We start from the raw sequence: 18084 nt of genomic DNA on the forward strand, positions 1-18084 counted from the left end.
AAATCTTGCCTAAAAGTGCTTCAGAGCTGTTATAAACATCATTAAGATGAACATTGGGGTTTGGATGGTGGCCTGTGTAGGATCATAGACATTTTGTAGCTGTGCTTTATTTGCTGGTGTAACAGATGCTTTTGGACTGCTCTACACTTGGACAACTTTTGTGGGCAAAGGATAATTCTTGGTTCCATATAAGATGCTGCTTAAGTGGTGTTTTGACATGTTATCTTGGTTGATATTCAATGGGATTGAATGCCTCGTCTCTCAATTCTTTTGGTTCAGTTTTTCTTTTTGAAGCATCTCCCATTTGCTATGCTCTCATTCACAAATACTCTTTCACTTCTAAAGAAACTTTCCTAGTTTAACCAGGGAAATGTGTACTTGGCATCTGTGGTGTTGGTGTAAGATTTTGGTTTTCAGGCTGCAAGTGGATGAGGTGAAAACTGCTATAAGTTAGTCTTCTAGTGGAAATTTTGATTTCTCCATCGAACAGAACAAAGCCATTGATATGCCATTTTAAGAGATGCTAAGATTTTGTTTCAATCTTTGCAAATCTTGCTGATTTGAGTACTGCACAATTATTCAAAACAAGTTAAAATTCAGTTCTCATATTGAGTTTTGAGAATTATTTGGTCCTGTCCTTTTCTTTCATGTTAGTGGTGCTATTCTACAATGTCTGAGATTTGAAATGCAGCTTTTCTTTGTTCATCTAACCATGAAATGCCATCACTGAACAATTATGTCTTTCTGCAATGCTGTTTACATGTTTTTACTTGTGAGTTTCACTTCATTTATTGAAGCCACCATTGAGCTGTTCATTGGCCAATAATGCAGTTGGACCGTGGCTGGGAACTGATATGGAGTGGTCTCATTCGTGGGTTGCTGACATTCAGTAATCTAAATTCTGTTGTAAGTTTCAGTGCTTATCTTTTTTTGTTTATTTTTATTATAAGCTGCTCAGTAAAATTGGTTTTGCTGTGAGTTCTCACATACTGGATAGCTGTGGCTTGGTTCCAAAGTGGACAAGAAAAGAAATTTTCACAATCCATTGTCAGAACATAGGATCTGAAACTGTTATGGATTTTGATGGTTTGTTTCCTAACGAAATGCCATTTTCTTCTTAAATTATGTTTTATGGAGAAAACTGGATGAGGAAAAATGTTGTTAAGATCATTAGTTTCAAGAGCTATAAATAAGCAGGCACTTTTATTACAATATGGATATTTGTGCAGTAAAAGAAACAGTTGTGGGAATACTATTGCAATTCCAGTGGCACAGCAGCACATTTTTCTACTGCTGTATGGATTGCTGCAGTGCTTGAAGTACGGTGATGACTGCAGAAGCGTAGTGGAGAGGAAAGGAGAAGGGGGGGGTGGGGAGGATGGGGAATGTGGGAGGTTTGGGAAGGTGGTGTTCATAAAATAGTAGCACTGAACAACTTAGAGGAAACATTACTATTGTTTTCAATAATGTTGTTGCCTATTAATTGGGAAACTGTCCCCCCCCCTAAAATACTGTTTTTCATGGTCATTTGTATGAACTGATGCAGGCTGATGCTGCTTTATTGTTACTGGGAAGCATCATATCAAGTGTGAGTAATCTATCATTTTAGACTATGTTTTTTACTCTTTCAGTTTATAAATGACCTTATTTACTAGCTAGTACATTCTTGAGTATCATGATTTTAGTGGACTGCAATTTTTTCTCCTACATTTCTTTTTCTAATTTTTCATATCCTAATTTCTTCCTTCAGGATCTAATGAGCACTTGTGCTGTGCCTCCAGATGTATGGGATCTTAAGTTATTTAAGCGGACGCCATCAATGCAAGTGTATCTTTATGTTTAACTATATATGGACAGAAAGATAGTTATTATGTTTTTTTCTTCAAAAGGTCAACTAAGCTAGCCAAACCTGTTCAAGATAGGATCTTTATGAATATTTTAGAGGCTACACTGCACTAGGTGTACAGAATGTTTGCTCCTCATGAAAGCAAAAAATTATCATCTTTATTAAAGGCTAGCGTTTTATCATTATATTACATGACCATTTACTGATGTTATTTTTGTTAAGATATCTTACTGATTGTTTTGTTATCTTGCCAATCCAGGTCTGTTTTGTATTTCATTGTGTGCTATTTTTCTCATAAGGGTTCTCAAGTAAGTTGCTTAGGCTGGGATCTTGTGATTTTTTTTTTGTTTGAATTTCACTTCATCATCGTCTCATTTCTGTGTTTATGTGGTTGTTGCATAGTATCTTACCTGGTATTTTTCTGCTCTTTTGCTGTCTTATTCTCTTATTCTTTGATATGCTTAAGAATGCTTATATCAGTATCACTTACCCCATTTGTTATTTTGATTGAGATGTTATCGATGCACATAACATTGCCTTGCTAAATATGTCATTGAACAAATATTAAGCTCGACCTCCCCTTTGTTGCTGGAGTTAAAACAGCGATTTTGCAATAAAATACCCTAGTTGATTGGGTACATATTCTTTGCCAAGTATATAGGACCAGATTTGCAGGGGCATCTACCTTAATTCAATCTCTATTTTTGTGGTTCTAGATTTTAATGCATGGAACTTTGAATGAGGATTTATTGCCCAATGATGATACTATGTCTAACATGTTGAACCACTATGTCTGCAGGGTGACCTTCGTGACTCTTTACATCTCCGGAAGAATCTGTTAAGAGCAATTTTAGGCTATTTTAATTGGAAGGTCCATTTCTTGTATAACTCTCATTGGTGACAGCAACATTGTCTTTTATTCCAATATTCTTGCTCGTGTTTTTTATTTTTTGAGTTTATATTTTCTTACATTTAATCACATAATCTTATATGTGAAGGTGGGCTCTTAATATCGTGATGTGTTAATATTGTAGTGTTAGTGACCACCAGATATCTTCGTCACTTTTCCTCCTTGAGATGATACTAAATTAGGAAATTTTTATCTAGTGGAGGAAATGTCATACCACTGAAATCTGTTTCTTCAAAGTGAGGAAGCATGCTTTAAGCTTAGAATCTGATGTGTCCACATATTACTTGTTCTGAAGGTTATTATGCATTTACATGACGTCTTTGTTTGATCTAGTTTTGGTGATTCATTTTGTTGGATTTCTCCACAAGCACAACCAATATCTGTTAAAAGTCTCTATCGTACTTGTAGAACATGGTGTGGAAGCTTCCGAGTTTCTTGAGGTGCCTTGTTAGAATGTTGTCACCACTGAAACACATTGTAATCATTGAAGTTGAATCATAATTAACTTGTGTTAAGTTTATGCTTAATAAGGTGAAATTATGGGTCTGTAACCGACCTAATAGTCTAAGCTTTGGGCTTGCATGCTTGAACATGGTACACAATTCCATTGCGACTTTGTCAGGTTTAGTTGTTTAACCACATTCCAGTTGTTTAACCACATTCCAGGCTCACTCCACTTTCTTGGGATTTGATTTGGTTTATTCTGTTTCAACTGTTCGCTTGGGCTTGGACCTTAACCTGAGTGAGGGTGTAAAATAATTTTCATTGTTGTTTGTCAAAGGATAACTATTACTAGAGGCTCCAAGATTGATTTACATTATAATCTCTACAATAACCTCAATTGAAAGCCGCATGGTTTGGAACTTACAATGGCCCACTACTTTGTGTTGAAATTTATTAAGTTTTAAATAGAAGAGGGAATGAGGGTGGTAGAATTCAAACTCCTAACATCATGTCGAAGGACCACTCAACCCAAGAGATTAAGTTTTTGAGAGAGACCTCAATAATGGATTGTATAACAATTTGCAATACCTCCATTGAGGCACAGGCTGGACATCTCTCTCAATTTTTTATTTTCTTAAATTAAAATGAAAAGAAGAGGAATTGCTTAAACTTTAGAACTTGTATACTTCTTACAATAACCAGTTTTTTAGGAAGTTAATGCACCATTTAGAGTCATTTCTCTTATACCTCAATGGTAGTTGATGTTGTTTCAGGCTGCAATGAAAGAAGGAATATTCACAGGATTATCACTCTAATGATTTAAACCAATTATATTTTTTTTGCAACTTGAGTCTCTTTTATTGTTCATGATGGAATATTTACTTGAAGTTTCGTGTTTTCTTGACCTTTTGATATGATTTCTTAGTAAAGTTGAGTTCTTTTGTAGGAGTCTTCCATATTGAATGAGCATGTTGTGCTGTTGTTACCAGCAGCTGTCTATGCTCTTTGTGCTGGCTGTGCTCCTTTCACACATTCTTACAGAGGGTTTTCCTCATCAAACATTCTTGTAGATAGCTTTGAGGCTACAGATGATTGGGTTAAGGTTTCTGTTGCTGTTCATCTTCCCTTAATGCTATTTAACTTTGGGACATCATTTACACAAGTTGGTTCCTTTGACATTGAGAGTTCAATATCTGATGTGTTTTTGCAGACAGATGAACGTGAACAGGAAAGGCCTTGTGAGCTTTTTGAATGTTCTGTTGAAGTTCTTTCTAAAATTCATTTGTTTTCAAGAGTTGAGGTGATGGAATGTTTTCCAGTTCTTCTTCTTCTTCCTCCTCTTCTTCCTTTTTTAATCTTCCCATTTGATCACGTGCAGGCTTCTTCATTCCAAGGCCATCAAAGTGGCTGTCTTCCTCGACAATTTAGAGATCTGCTGTTGCATGAGATGGAGGGCTATATTCTTGGAGCTGTAGGAGATAAGGAGATGGAAAAGAGGCCTCTATCAGATGTCTTCTTTACATGCTCTTTATTATCAAATTTTATATATGGCTCAGTATTAACAAGGTCCGTGTTTTCTGTTTAACTTGACTTGACGTGTGGAAAACCCGTTTGTTGCTTCTTTTCTTTGTTCATGAGAATTGTTTTGATATTAAGTTTCACTATCTGGTTCTGGATTTAGGTAGTTCAACGTTGAGTATACTTTATTTCTGAAAATTAAAAGGTGAATTGAATAATCTAAGCAATTTTTACTTCAGTAAAATGGTTGACTTTAATTGCTAGGAGGGTACTGTGCTTTTCTGCTGGACTAGTTTGTATTGCACTCTGAATTTTCTCCAGTTGCAATCTCTGGCTATACCTCTTGGCTGTCTTTATCAATTTTTTCTGCATCTATGATGCATTCTCAATCTTCATTATTTATTTTGAAAAAATATACTTATTTAGTTTTCAATGTGTCATGTCAATTACATGCCTGTTATGCTGTTCTTTTTCTTTGCTTTTTTGTTTTTGGTTCTGTCTTTGTTTGTTCTTTTCTTTTTCTTGTTTTCTTTTGAATCTGTACAATGATTTTTCTTTTAATGTGGCAGTTTTCTATACCCAACATGCATTCGAATTGGGTAGAGGGCATTGCGTGTTTGCTTGTATCTTTCAGATTATATGCATTTGAACTGTACAGTTGAAGATTCCCTATTTTGATTTTGAAGCACTGTCCTTAACTGTCCTTCACTGCCCTTAATTCCCTATTTTTTTCCCTTAATATATAACCTATATAGTTTATGCTCGTTCAGGAAAGGAGAAGAGGCTTCACCATTTCTTTCAAAAATGAGTCAATACTTGTTGGAATTGTTGGATCATGCTGTTAATGCAATTCAAGGAAACAGCAATGACCTTCAAGCTCTTGGTTGCTCAGGGTCTAGCTCTGACTATAATTTAAAAATCACTCTTATAGCTTCATTTAGAAGCTTTGTATTCTCTCCTATCTTTGTCAAAAGTAGAGATGAAACTGCTTTGGATGTTGTTCTCTATGATGCAATAACACAATCCATGGAGAGGCTTTTGAAGGAACTGGCTGAAGTATACAATCAATTTTCTGAATGTGTAAGAAGCCCTCATTCAGATCCATTGCTGCCTGATTTACCTTCAACTGATTCTAAGTTACAAATACATGGTCCATCGGGTAGCAACACTAGGATTATGGACATGGAGTTAGATGAGACAGAAGTTACGCAAGATGTGGATATTTTACCTGTTGGTGGGATTATTGGCACTTGTCTATCCTTTTCTGCAGTGAAGTGGAAGTTGGGTATGATATCACTTCTTTCAAGTTTTCATCCAGTTTTAGATTTTGTTGCATGGGATGTCCTGTTTGAGCTCATGGAAAATGAACGTGACAATAAGGTATTTAACAAAGTTGGGCTGTTGTTTTAGCTTTCAGTAGTTCTTGCACTAATAGTTCTGTTATTTTTTGTTTGTAATTCACAATTTCAGGTGCGTGAGAATATTCTTTACCATCTCTGTCAGCATTTTCACTGGTCCTCTTCTGCAAAAATTACAGACTTGGTAATGTCTGGTTGAAATTCATTAAGAGTTAGCAGTAACGGGCAACTCATTGCTTGAAGGATTTTATATTTCTTTTGATCATTTCTAATTATATACTCTCTCTCTCCCCTTTTCTTTCAAAATGTAGGTGAAAACAATGAATAGCATGTTTGAGATGCAAGCAAGTGTTAAGCTGGACTGTTCTGGTGTAGTAGTCGCTGCATGTCAATTGCTAGCTACCTTATTATCCTTAGATGGTTCTGGAAAGGAAGCTGCTCTAGCTGCATGGAAAAGAGAATCTGAACTGGTATTCACAAAATTTAGTGCTATTTTGCATTGCAAAATGATTGTACTTAATTAGAAAGATAGAAATCATGGTAGCTGGTTTCCTTTTTGTTAAAACAGAAAACTATTGATCTCTAAGAGTGGAATTCACAGTAAATCAGCATTTTCCCCTTCTTTTTGTTGTCCTTCTCTGTAAAAGTAATTCCTGCACTGAACTTTGGGTCACAATTCTTCATCGAGTCTGCTTGTCTTAATTCTTTACTATAAATGTTCATTTGGGTTTTCTGTGAGTGTGATTGGTGGACGAAGATGCATCTAATGTTTGGCCAGATGCATGCATGCTTTTATGCATTCTGTTGTCATCATTATCATCATACACACTGATGGTGATATGCGGGAGTTCTGTATTTGTTATGGAGGGAAAGTCATATTAAGGAAAACAAGAATAAATGAAATTTTCGGTTCTGTAGAGACAGGGACTTGTGGAGGAAGATGCATGTATTGTTTCACCAAATTGTCACAACCTTTTACCCAAGAATTTTTGCATCCTGTCTACTTCTTTTCCTGATAGAGACAGGAAACTTGTCTCTAAACCAGTATAATCTATTGAGTTTTATCTGTTTAGTTATTAAACCATAGTATTATTGGGACTTGAGAAATGAAGAAATGTGATTTTTCCAGTGTGCAACCACTGTCTTCTACAGTCATTTTCATCTGCTTATGTTTGAATCCTAGCTATTAACTTTATTTTATCTTTAATGTTTCCATCCTTCTGTCTGCATCTGGCACATTCCATTTATAACAACTCATGCTCTTTTACTGTTGTACCCTGCTACTTATATGTGTGTGTCTTTATCTCCATTTGGTGCCTCTATAATTTGTGTTGATGTCTCTGCCCCAAACATACTAGTCTCAGTTATGACTTGGTTTTTGATCATCTTGATAAAGTGTGTAAGGATTATCTTACTGAAATTCTATCCCTAGAATCATGCTGTCTCACATGTTGGTTGGGGTCAATCTTATGCTAAAACTGAAGTTGGTGTGACTGTTTTATTGCAGAGTCTCGTACATCTTGGAGAACTGGTTAATAAAATAGCAGAATTTGGGCTTCTTGACTGGTCAGGGCGTGTTAGGCTTATTGATTGCTTTTGTGATTTTGTCTTACTCAGTCCTCAAATTGGTCAGGTGACTACTGGCTGACACTGACAGCGATACCTTTTATTTAGAGATTGTATATGCATGGCATGATGTTTGGTGGGCTGTAATTAAACTATGAAAGCATGAATGTGCTGATGCATAAAAACTCAAGACTTTGTAGAACCCCCGATCTCCCCAATGGATACATGCCATACCTTCATTGCTGTTGTCCTAAAAATCCTAGGGTTTTGCTAGCTATTTCTTATATTTTTATAACTTGAAACTGCATGTCCTTTTTATTCTTTGTTGTGTAATTGCCCTGTTGCAATCTTTATAGACAATGATAGAGAGGCTGTTCTTGATGCTTAAAGATCCCGACTATCGAGTTAGGCTTTCACTGGCTCGGCGGATTGGTGTTTTATTCCAAACTTGGGATGGTCACGATGAGCTCTCCCTGGATATTTGGTAGGTTTCCTTTTAATATTTGCTATATCCTCTTGATGATTTATTCAGGTTTCTTTTCCTTCCACTTGTAAAACATTCTTTTTCATATTCGTTGTCACACTTATTTCTCAAGATATGTGCAAACTTCTTATTGCCATTGCATATTATTCATATGCATTAACAACTCAAATTTTTCGTTCTTGTCATAGCAAATGAAGTATTGCAGTATAGCACATTTCTCACTTTTTCTACCATGTCTTGGTTGTTAAGTGATGTTAATATAGTAGTATCTTTGCTACATCTGTCAAATCATGCGTCAATGTAATAGGAACTTCCAATTATATCTTCCAATGGGATATTGAGGAATTGTTTGATTGTTCTGTGATGGATTTTTATGGCATGAGAGAGTGATCGTATATTCATGTTTTTGCCCTGTATATTATATGCAGTCACTGCAATCTATTTGAAATATTTGTGATTCCATCATTTTCTAGCCTCTGAACTTCGAACATTTTCTGATGCAGCAAATGTTCATGTTAAAAAAATGATTACTTTTCTAGCCTTTTTTTTCCTGTCCATTGCAATTTCTTGTCTGTTGATTGCTTTTGATATTCATTCCAAGCTTGCAGTATAGGAACTACTATGCTATATAATTTGCAATGCCTTTTATAATCCAATTTTGCTTTGACTTCAATTTAATTAACATAATAGATCCAAGTGGTAAATAATAGGATCCTTTGGAGCTGTACCATGTCAGTAGTCATGAGTTTTTTAGTGGAGAAAAATTTTAGAGTTTCCAACAAGCAATTTCTATCCAAATGGCTTCTTCATTTTTGAGTCCTTTCGTAACTATTTTTTATGGTGCTACTGCGAAGGTGAACAGATGTGATTGAACTCCACTAGGAGTTGAATCCAACACATCTTGCACTAAGCAAGAGGTGCCTACCACTAGATCACTAGGCCCATTGGTATATTTCTTTAATATCTGCTTGTTTAGAAATTTTTCAAAAACTAGTACTGCTTATGCAAGTGGGATGCTGAGTTAATGAATGATTTTGATGCTGCAATCTTCCTGTTAGCGGGTCGTGGTCTCATGGGTACCACTGAAGTTGGTTGTGAGGTGATCGGGGTGTGGGAAGATATGGTGGCAGCTATCATCAGCCAATCTGGACATTCACTTTATGTCTGCTTTGCGTCCAAGGATGGTGAAACTTTAGTGAGCTTTTTATGCTTTGTGATGGCTGATTGTTTTCTAATCTTTAATTTAGTTACCGGAATTCAAATTTACCTGAGGCAATTTTTTCTTTTTGACCATATATTAATAGATTTGTGAATGGTTGCCATTGATGGTCCATATTTTTGGAGATTTGAATAGTATAATGTCAAAGGTGTCAGGTAAATGGTAGACATGCTTAAACTCTCTATTTAGCTTAGTTTCATGTAGTAGGTGAGTCATGTTTGATCCAGAGGAGGATGACAAATTGGTCTGGCATGTCCAGTGGTTGCAGGATATCCATTGGGTGTTGTGTTTTTTCTGCAGTTATTGTGCTTTTGGATATAGAAAACTGGTACTTGGAGGCAATTGAGGACAGGAAAGATATTTTACATCCTTATGGTGTTTGGCCTTGGGGATCTTTAGGGGTGCTTCCCCAAATAATGTTAAGTAGGATTGGAGTGCTCTTGTATAGTGAGTTTAGCTCAATTTTCTTCACCTTTTGTATGGAATTCTTATTCTACAAGGTGCATTCTACTTTCTCTAGTAATACTTTCTTCTTTTAGTTATTTTTTTTGGCCCCACAACTTTCTTATCACCATCAACCTTTTTTCTCCATTTTTGTCATGGCATTTAAATCGAGGATACTTATTGGATATTTTTATCCAGTTCAAACTTTGGTGTTGCAATGGTTATTCCCTTAAAAGGAAAAGTTGTTACTGCAAAGGAGGTCCTAGCTTGTGGTCCTCAGCCCACACCAAAAATGGAAACTGTTATTGTTACACTTATGCATCTTGCTTTGCATAGTGAGAAAATAGAGGTGGAGGTAATCTTTCCTTCTGGCCGAGATTTCTAATTCGTTTAAACTTCACTTGTCTGATAGGGTTTATAAGTCTCTGCATTTTAAAGGGCTGATTGATGTGACATGTGCAGGCTGTTTTCATGATGTGCGTGATTTCTGCCATTGACCCTGGTCATAGGTACATTATTCCACCTTATTTTGTTGTTTGTAATGAGGCATAATTAGTTTCTTGATGTCTTCACCTTTTGGTTCAGGGAATTGGTGCATGTGGCACTCGACAATCTGTCAAGGCAGCTTAACTATGCGACCAGGTTCAAGGTTATGATAGTAGTTCTCTCCTGTAATTTGATTTTTAATGTTGCATTTTTAGTGCTGAGTAAGAGTCTCTCGGGACGATAATTATTTTAATGAGGGCAGTACATCAAAGTGATCCTCAGTTGCACTTCGATTGTTCTTCCATTCTCAGCTCGCTCTTGAGGAGGAATATACTGTCTGGTTATGCACTCTGATTCTTACAGCCTCCCCCCCAAGAAGTCAACTGGATTTTTTAGTTCTATTACTTTATAGTTTTTAAATGTTTGACATGTCATCTATATTTGTACTTAATCTTTATTTATTTATATATTTTCAGTACTTGGAGCAGCTATTGGGATCAATACTCTTCTACTGGGTCACTTGCGATGTTAGTTTAGTGGCACTTGTTGAGGTACTTTAAATCCAGTGTAATATAATTACTCGTAAAATGTGTGTTAGCTACCCATAAAGCATTCAGTTGCAGATATATTATGTATCTTTTCTATCATTAATGAACAAAATCAACTGCAAGGTATTTTTTTTATATATTTTTATTTCAGAGATGGAAATTTCTAGATCTATTTTTGTTTTATAGGAGGAAAGGGAAATTTAGTCATAATAAAAAATGTTGTGAAAGAACAGCTTTCACTAATTGTTTGCTCAAGTACTAGAGCTAGAATGCGCCCATTGTTTTAGCACTTCTACTAGAAACATCAAACTCAGGGAATGATATACCATGGATTTTGAAGTGAAATTTTCTCTGTTAAACAATGAATAAATATGCATCCCTCTTGAGCTGTTATGACATAGGATTCTTCTGTCAAAAGGTGGTGCTCATCTAAACTTATAGTTTTGAAAATATGAGTGCATAGAATTGGAAATGATACAGGCTGGCCAACCCCATTGATGGTACCAGAGAATGACTTCTGTTGCAAAAAGTAAACTGATGAGAACAAAAAGAAACTACTGAAAAACTTCATGATTTTATGATCAACACTATTATTTGATGCAAGTTTAAGGAATTCAATTCTGTATAACCAGATTTTATCAGGATATTATTCCATGAAGTTTTCCAGTTCCATTTTTGAATTCTTTTCTTTTCAAGCTAACAACAAGTACAATGTAGTTTGCTTGGGAAAATTGAATCTCAGATCTGCTTCTCTTTGTTTGTGGGCTCAAACCTGATTCCTTTGTTTGATTTTATGACATCATAGTTGCTCTCTTCAGAAACTCTTTCCATTGCATTGACCCTTCTTATTTGTGGCTGAAATTCTTGAGCCTATATTCATTGAATGGTAGACTGCATCCAAGTTCCCTCCTATGATCTTTATTTGATGGAATCATTAATTTTCATGGCATTTTTTTCCCATTTCCAAGTTTGACTATTACGCTTCAAAAAGTCCTTGTATAAATAAATTTCTTAATTTGAATACCAAGACAGATCTATTGCAAATTCGAAGTTTTTTTTTTTCAGTTTCCATCATAAAGGGCAGTGTTAAAGCTACTCACAAGAGAAGGCCCCCTTAAGTTTTCTTAAATACAAATAATAGTGTTGATCATAAAATCATGTAATATAAAAACTGAAAATGGTCCTTGTATTGAAATTACCCCCATTTATTTTCATATTTACTAAAAGTTTAACTAAAACTAAAAGATGTAAAAATAGTTTAAATGATGTATATTGCAGGTATCAAGTTAGCAATTCATTTATCCCTGTATTTGTTTATTTGTTAATTATGTTCTTATGATTTTGTATGGACCAGCTTCAGTTATTTTGAAGGTTGGGCACTTATCTATTAATTCTCGTATAAGTTAGGGACTATTCTTTGACTTTGGAATAAAAGTCCAAATAGAACATTTTATTTTGTTAATTGATTAATGAGTATTTAATTTGACTTCATTAGTTTGAAACTTTATATTTAAACACATTACGCTTAGGTAATTGTAAAATATCATGATTGCATATATATATATATATATTATCTTCAAATAAAAAAATTATTATAAAAAGACCATTATAATTTTTTTTAATCATTTCATTGACTTTAAAATTGAGAGAATGATATCAAGCCTCATTTTAATTGAGTGCAAGTTCTTATATTTGTTATATTAGTATTTTATCTTGTATGGTTTGCAAATACAACATATCACTTAAAAATAAGTCTGTAATTATCAATCACTCTTTCAATAATTTTATAATGCTTGGACATGAATTTAGTCAATATCATATGCAGCTTATCGATAAATATGTTTAATTAAAAAAGAAAAGAAGATGACCAGTTAGATTGTTCCAAATGTACTGTTCATGAAAAGATCAGTCCCTAACCTCCAAAATCTATCTAGTTAGCATTATTGGCTTTTTTGCATGCAATCATATAATATTGAGTTAAGTTGACTCAATAACATGGGCTGAAATTGATGGATAGAAGATAACGAAGGGGGAAATCTGTTACATATATATGTATTTGGGTATGTATATATATGCGTGTGTGTGTACGACTTAACTGTAGAAGTTTTTTCTTTTTGCCTCTCTTAGTTATAATTTCTGCTGTCACTGGTAAGGTGTAAACATCATACCATTAGATCTAGATCATTTGGAGGGGTGGATGTTCTATTTTATAATTAGGTGAGTAAACTACAAATGTTTGGGATGTCGCTGGGGTATATCCAAGATATTTGCTTTATCAAGATATCAGTCTTGTAAACAGTGAAAATATTGAGAGGGTAACGGTGTACGAGGACTTATATAGATAATTTCATGTTTTACAGTAATGGAAAATGAGTGGATTCTAACCTGTGAGTTGAGTTTTGTTGCTTTGGATATGACTACACTATTAAAAATCTCATGGACATCAGAAGATTCTAATACTGTGTCCTACTCAACAACTCTGGATAGGAATTGATAAGAAGGTTTCGAGCTTCATTTGAGGCATTCTCGGCCTCTTTGCATGGTATTCATATTTAGGTTGATAATGTTTGGGGTTTGCAGTGTGAATAATTGTTTGATAGGTATTTATTCTATGCAAATGGTATACATGAATAGCCATATATAACTGCAATGCAGTGTAACCTGAATTAACTACTTGAAAGCAAATGTTGTAATTACAGTATATTTGTATTCAACACACGACTTGAAGTATCTACTTTACCTGACCATTTAATAATTGTGCTTTGTAGATTCGACAGCTTTTTGTATCAGATGCTGAACCTAGTTATTTCATGCAATACTGTTGCCACTGGCTTCTTCCAGCTTTGGTTCTGAATGAAGATAGTTCCAACCTGAATTGGGTGGCTAGGGTAGGAGAGTAATGTCTGCTATTTTGTATTTGCTACTTTGTATTAGCACTAGCACTAGTGTTTGTTATAACTGCTGACAAATGTGTTTTGTTGCAGGTTGCTTGTCAGCCTTTGGCAGTTCTATTTAAAATTCACTTTGTGCCACTATTTTCAGTTTGTATTGCGTTGCATTGTAGTAAGAGATCTGGTTGGGAAAGAGGAGCAAAGGTGCTTCAGAGTTCAATTCTGTGTTTGACAGAGCTATCTGAGAGTGAAAGAGACAAGCTCATAAAGAAACACATGGTCTGCTCCTATTTCTTGAAATCTAAACCTCTCTGTGGAGAGCAAAATATTTCAGTGGGATAAAAATGTTCAAATTGGCTGTTTCAGTTTATTGTGTGCGCTATTGCAAACTAACATGATAGTGGCATGAGGAAAAAAAAAAGTGAATCTAATATGGAACTTATTTACATCTTTTGTCAGTTTAAGGTTTAGCTATTCTATTCCACTGTTAGGTATTAAGGTTCAGCTAGCTCCTTGTAAGTGCACTGCGTGTTTAATTTTGTTTCTTCCTTTCCTTTCTTTATATGGATAATCACTTGTCAGTAATTGTTTTGTACAGTTCCAGCTTTTATGTTGTCCCTTAAAAGAAAACATTTTTGTCCAGCAGTTATGTGTATTCATATTCATTTCGAGGGAACAATTTTTATTTCTTTGATCCAAGGCCCATTTTCATGTGCCATGTAGCATTGGTTTGTCAATAGGATGTGATAAGATGTATGAGTAACATCAGACATCTTTCTATGAAATGAATTGTAACAATACTGTCATTTAGTTTTAATCAAACAAGCACCCTGATTTTTTAGGCCAAAAAAAAAAAACCTTAGCTATGTTTAGATCAAGAACTAAATTAATTACAGCAATTGTATTACTGTCTCACTTCATCCTCGTGTTAGACATTGATTGCCATCACCATCATCTTCTTTTTCTTCTGAAATATATATGGCTTTGTACCTATTAATAATTGCATAATATCTTAACTCATGTTTCTCATGTGAGAGGGTTCCTTACAAGTTTCTGATTGTATTTACATATTAAAGTTTTTTTTGTTTGAGAAATGATGGAAGCATATTGGGAGCATTGGATATGTACTAATTTCTGATATGAACATGCATGGAAATGCTTTCTGTAGTATGTGGACAAATCCTTAAATTTTTCATGCCAATAAGATCATGCCTTTTGCTATCTTGAATTTAATCTCTGCAATTTTTTTTTATTATTATTTGTCATACGTGGACAGATTGATGTCATTCTTTCTAAATAAGAATCTTAATTCAGTAAATTTCTCTCCATAAATATATCAAGTTATCAACTGCATATATTGTCATGTTTCCTTCAATATTTGCAGGTATCTATTGTGAGCCATGTTCTTTCCCTTGCCTCTTGTGCAATGGATCCTGCAATCCCTTTCTTTTCCAGAGAAACAGTGGCACGTACAATTCAAACAGTTGTGGATGGGTTTCTGGAAATGTGCATTACCTTCTTATCTCGCTTGACTTCTTTTATGTTATTTGTCTGGATCCTCTTTTTTTAACACAAATTTTACATGTATGCAGGGAGGATTATCCTACAAGTGTTTCTGTGCTTGATAAGATTAACATTTTTCGCCCAGATAGAGTTTTCATGGTGAGCATGTGCCTTGTATGTATTTTTGAACATTATCTATTGTTTGTTGCCGATACTTTTCATGTTTTGATTTGCAGTTTCTAGTGCAAATACATTACAAAATAGAAGCGGCAGTTCATCATAGGCACAGATGCCATAGGTTGGCTGGAATTGAGGTGCTTGTAGATATCATTGGGCACAGAGCTTCTGTTTCAAGCACTTTCAAGTATGTCTATAGTTGTTCAAATGGAGCTTTTTAATGACAACCAAGTTATCGGAACCTTGTTTTAAGCAAATTTAATCTTGAAAGCTATATGGTGCTAAAGATTATGTTTGTTCAGTTTTTTCATGGGGTTTTTGGATCAATTATACAAACTTATTGAAGCATTGTTTCCAGTACACTTGTTCATTGACTGGTAAAAATCATGTATATGTTGCTTGCATGGATAATTAAGTATATTTTTTTAAACTATTGTGGTAGTTGGTGGTTTTTCTTTTATATACTTTGGTTTCAAGTCTTGGATCTCTGCTTTCTACTTCTCCTATTTGAAAGATTTTTCTTCTCCATCCTTCGAACATTCTTTCTCCTTATTTCTCTGTTTACTTATCTGATGAACCCTACTTATCTGACATCATAACAGTATAATTGCACCTTCTCTTAACTTCAATCTTCCTCAAAACTCCTTTGTGATGGGTGGTCTAGAAGCAACGTGAAGCTGCAAATTTTGATGCAGTGGTACATCCATATATCCACAAAATACAAAGAGTTATTAACCATCTTTCTGGTTTTACATGACGTCTTCTTTTGGAATCATTTCACCAACCCAAATTATTTGATGGATATGACCCTGGAAAGGGTTTCCTTCCCTTGGACATTGTTTCTCATGCTTTTGCCTTTTCTTTGCTTCCATTTTCACTTTGTTTGTCTTTTTTCATTAAAATTCCATTAACTGAATAGAGTGTTTTACTTTATCTATTGAAATATTTGGGCAATTTGTAATTTTAACAAATATGTCTTTATCTTAGTCATTTTAACTCTTTTTTCTTTTGAGTAACAGGTATCTTATCAATTTGAGTGGACAATTCATTGGTTGTGATGCTTTACAAGATCAATGCTGCCGTGTTATTTCTGCTTTGCTCAACACATTAAAAGGCAACCCATCCAAAGACATTGCCAATGTGCTTGGTGAACAGCTTCAGGTACCTCATATTCTAAGATATTCTAAGACCTAGAATTATCTTTAACCAAAGCATTCCCAATGTTCTTCGTTCATTTTTTGTGGGTTGTGTAGTTTTTAGTCTCGAAGTTGGTAGCATGTTGCATTCCCTCTGAAACTTCTGGGGAAATTGGCACTAGAGCATATGAAATCTTATCTTTGCTCCGCCAGCTAACTGTGGGCTCTGATCCATCTCTTCATGATTATGTTAGAGTAAGTTTTGACTTTCATCTGTGGTGTAAATTGATATTGGTGCTAATGATATTGGCTTATATGATCTCATCTTGTAAAATTTATGTCATGTGAAGCAGTAGAAAGCTAGCCTTTTAAGTCATGCTATTGCTTTTGCAGGAGCTGGAGCCCTTTCCTGAAATAGATATCTTTGATGAGATACGCGAGTTTCATCACCAGTTATGCGAAGCTTACTCTCCGAGGGTCCACTTATTGGAGGTCAGCAGTTGAACTTAACGGTTAACCTGATAGGTATCTGTTACTGTGGCATCTATTCACTCTGACTCGTCTTTTTTCTTACATTTTGTATTTCTTATTTTCAGTTTGTCAAGAGATCTTTCTACCTTCCGCCAAGATTACTTTTATGCAGGTGATTGGCCTTTCTGAGCTGTTTTTCGGAGCTTATTATTATAGAATACTCTAAAACGCGTGGGTTTTTCACTGTAGCAGTATTTTTTTTTGCTTTTGTTTCTTCTGTTTTTTACATATAGTGTTTCACTGTGCACACAGTGCACAGTGAAACACTTGACCTCTTTTCTTTTTTTTTTCGTTTTTGTTTTCGTTTTTTTTTGTTTTGCCTATGATTTTTTTTTTTGCCTTTTCCTTTGTGTTTTTTTTTTCTTTTGATGAATTTTTTTTGTTAAATTTAGTTTGTTAATGTGAATTTTTTTATTTAATTATTATATTTTTATTACACGGATCTCGGGTTTGATGAGTTAACTTGAATTTTTTTTTAATCAATTTTTTCGCTTGACCTGTTGATTTTTTTTTCTATTTACTTGGTAAATTTTCATGACGTGAATTTTAGGTTTGACAGGTGAACTTGATTTAACGGGTTAACTTAGTTAATTCAAATTTTTTTTCTTTTTTCTCATTGGTAATATGCTTATGTCTTTTGTTTGTTTTTGTTTTTTTTAATTAACTTTAAAACGCGTGGGTTTTTCACCGTATCAATAGTTTTTTTTTCCCGCTTTTGTTTCTTCTGTTTTTTACATATAATGTATCACTGTGCACAGTGAAACACTTGACTTTTTTTTTTTCATTTTTGTTTTCCTTTTTTTTTTGTTTTGCATATGGGTTTTTTTTTTGCCTTTTTTTGTGTTTTTTTACTTTTAATGATTTTTTTTTTGTTAAATTTAGTTTGTTAATGTGAAATTTTTTTATTTAGTTATCATATTTTTATTACACGGATATCAGGTTTGATGAGTTAACCTGAATTTGTTTTTTGTTTTTTTCCTTTTTAATCAATTTTTTTCGTTTGACCCATTGATTTTTTTTTTT

General features: G+C 34.4%; 1 protein-coding gene across 1 annotated transcript in view; it reads left to right on the top strand.

Annotated features, from left to right (window-relative positions):
• ATM (Serine/Threonine-kinase ATM-like protein) overlaps nucleotides 1-18084 on the top strand; it is a 56293-nt gene that overhangs the window by 9904 nt on the left and 28305 nt on the right. Inside the window, exons 13-38 of the mRNA XM_011030259.1 lie at nucleotides 832-906; nucleotides 1547-1588; nucleotides 1751-1821; nucleotides 2106-2154; nucleotides 2646-2717; nucleotides 4147-4302; nucleotides 4411-4500; nucleotides 4579-4766; nucleotides 5489-6098; nucleotides 6189-6260; nucleotides 6388-6546; nucleotides 7584-7709; nucleotides 7999-8126; nucleotides 9988-10144; nucleotides 10252-10298; nucleotides 10375-10438; nucleotides 10752-10826; nucleotides 13592-13711; nucleotides 13808-13993; nucleotides 15099-15220; nucleotides 15307-15376; nucleotides 15454-15581; nucleotides 16414-16555; nucleotides 16648-16785; nucleotides 16924-17022; nucleotides 17127-17173. Of these exons, the coding sequence (XP_011028561.1) occupies nucleotides 832-906; nucleotides 1547-1588; nucleotides 1751-1821; nucleotides 2106-2154; nucleotides 2646-2717; nucleotides 4147-4302; nucleotides 4411-4500; nucleotides 4579-4766; nucleotides 5489-6098; nucleotides 6189-6260; nucleotides 6388-6546; nucleotides 7584-7709; nucleotides 7999-8126; nucleotides 9988-10144; nucleotides 10252-10298; nucleotides 10375-10438; nucleotides 10752-10826; nucleotides 13592-13711; nucleotides 13808-13993; nucleotides 15099-15220; nucleotides 15307-15376; nucleotides 15454-15581; nucleotides 16414-16555; nucleotides 16648-16785; nucleotides 16924-17022; nucleotides 17127-17173 (3233 nt within the window). The remainder of the gene's footprint in view (nucleotides 1-831; nucleotides 907-1546; nucleotides 1589-1750; nucleotides 1822-2105; nucleotides 2155-2645; nucleotides 2718-4146; nucleotides 4303-4410; nucleotides 4501-4578; nucleotides 4767-5488; nucleotides 6099-6188; nucleotides 6261-6387; nucleotides 6547-7583; nucleotides 7710-7998; nucleotides 8127-9987; nucleotides 10145-10251; nucleotides 10299-10374; nucleotides 10439-10751; nucleotides 10827-13591; nucleotides 13712-13807; nucleotides 13994-15098; nucleotides 15221-15306; nucleotides 15377-15453; nucleotides 15582-16413; nucleotides 16556-16647; nucleotides 16786-16923; nucleotides 17023-17126; nucleotides 17174-18084) is intronic.

Source organism: Populus euphratica, unplaced genomic scaffold, assembly GCF_000495115.2.
Source record: "Populus euphratica unplaced genomic scaffold, PopEup_1.0 scaffold111.1, whole genome shotgun sequence".
NCBI classification, from domain to species: domain Eukaryota; kingdom Viridiplantae; phylum Streptophyta; class Magnoliopsida; order Malpighiales; family Salicaceae; genus Populus; species Populus euphratica.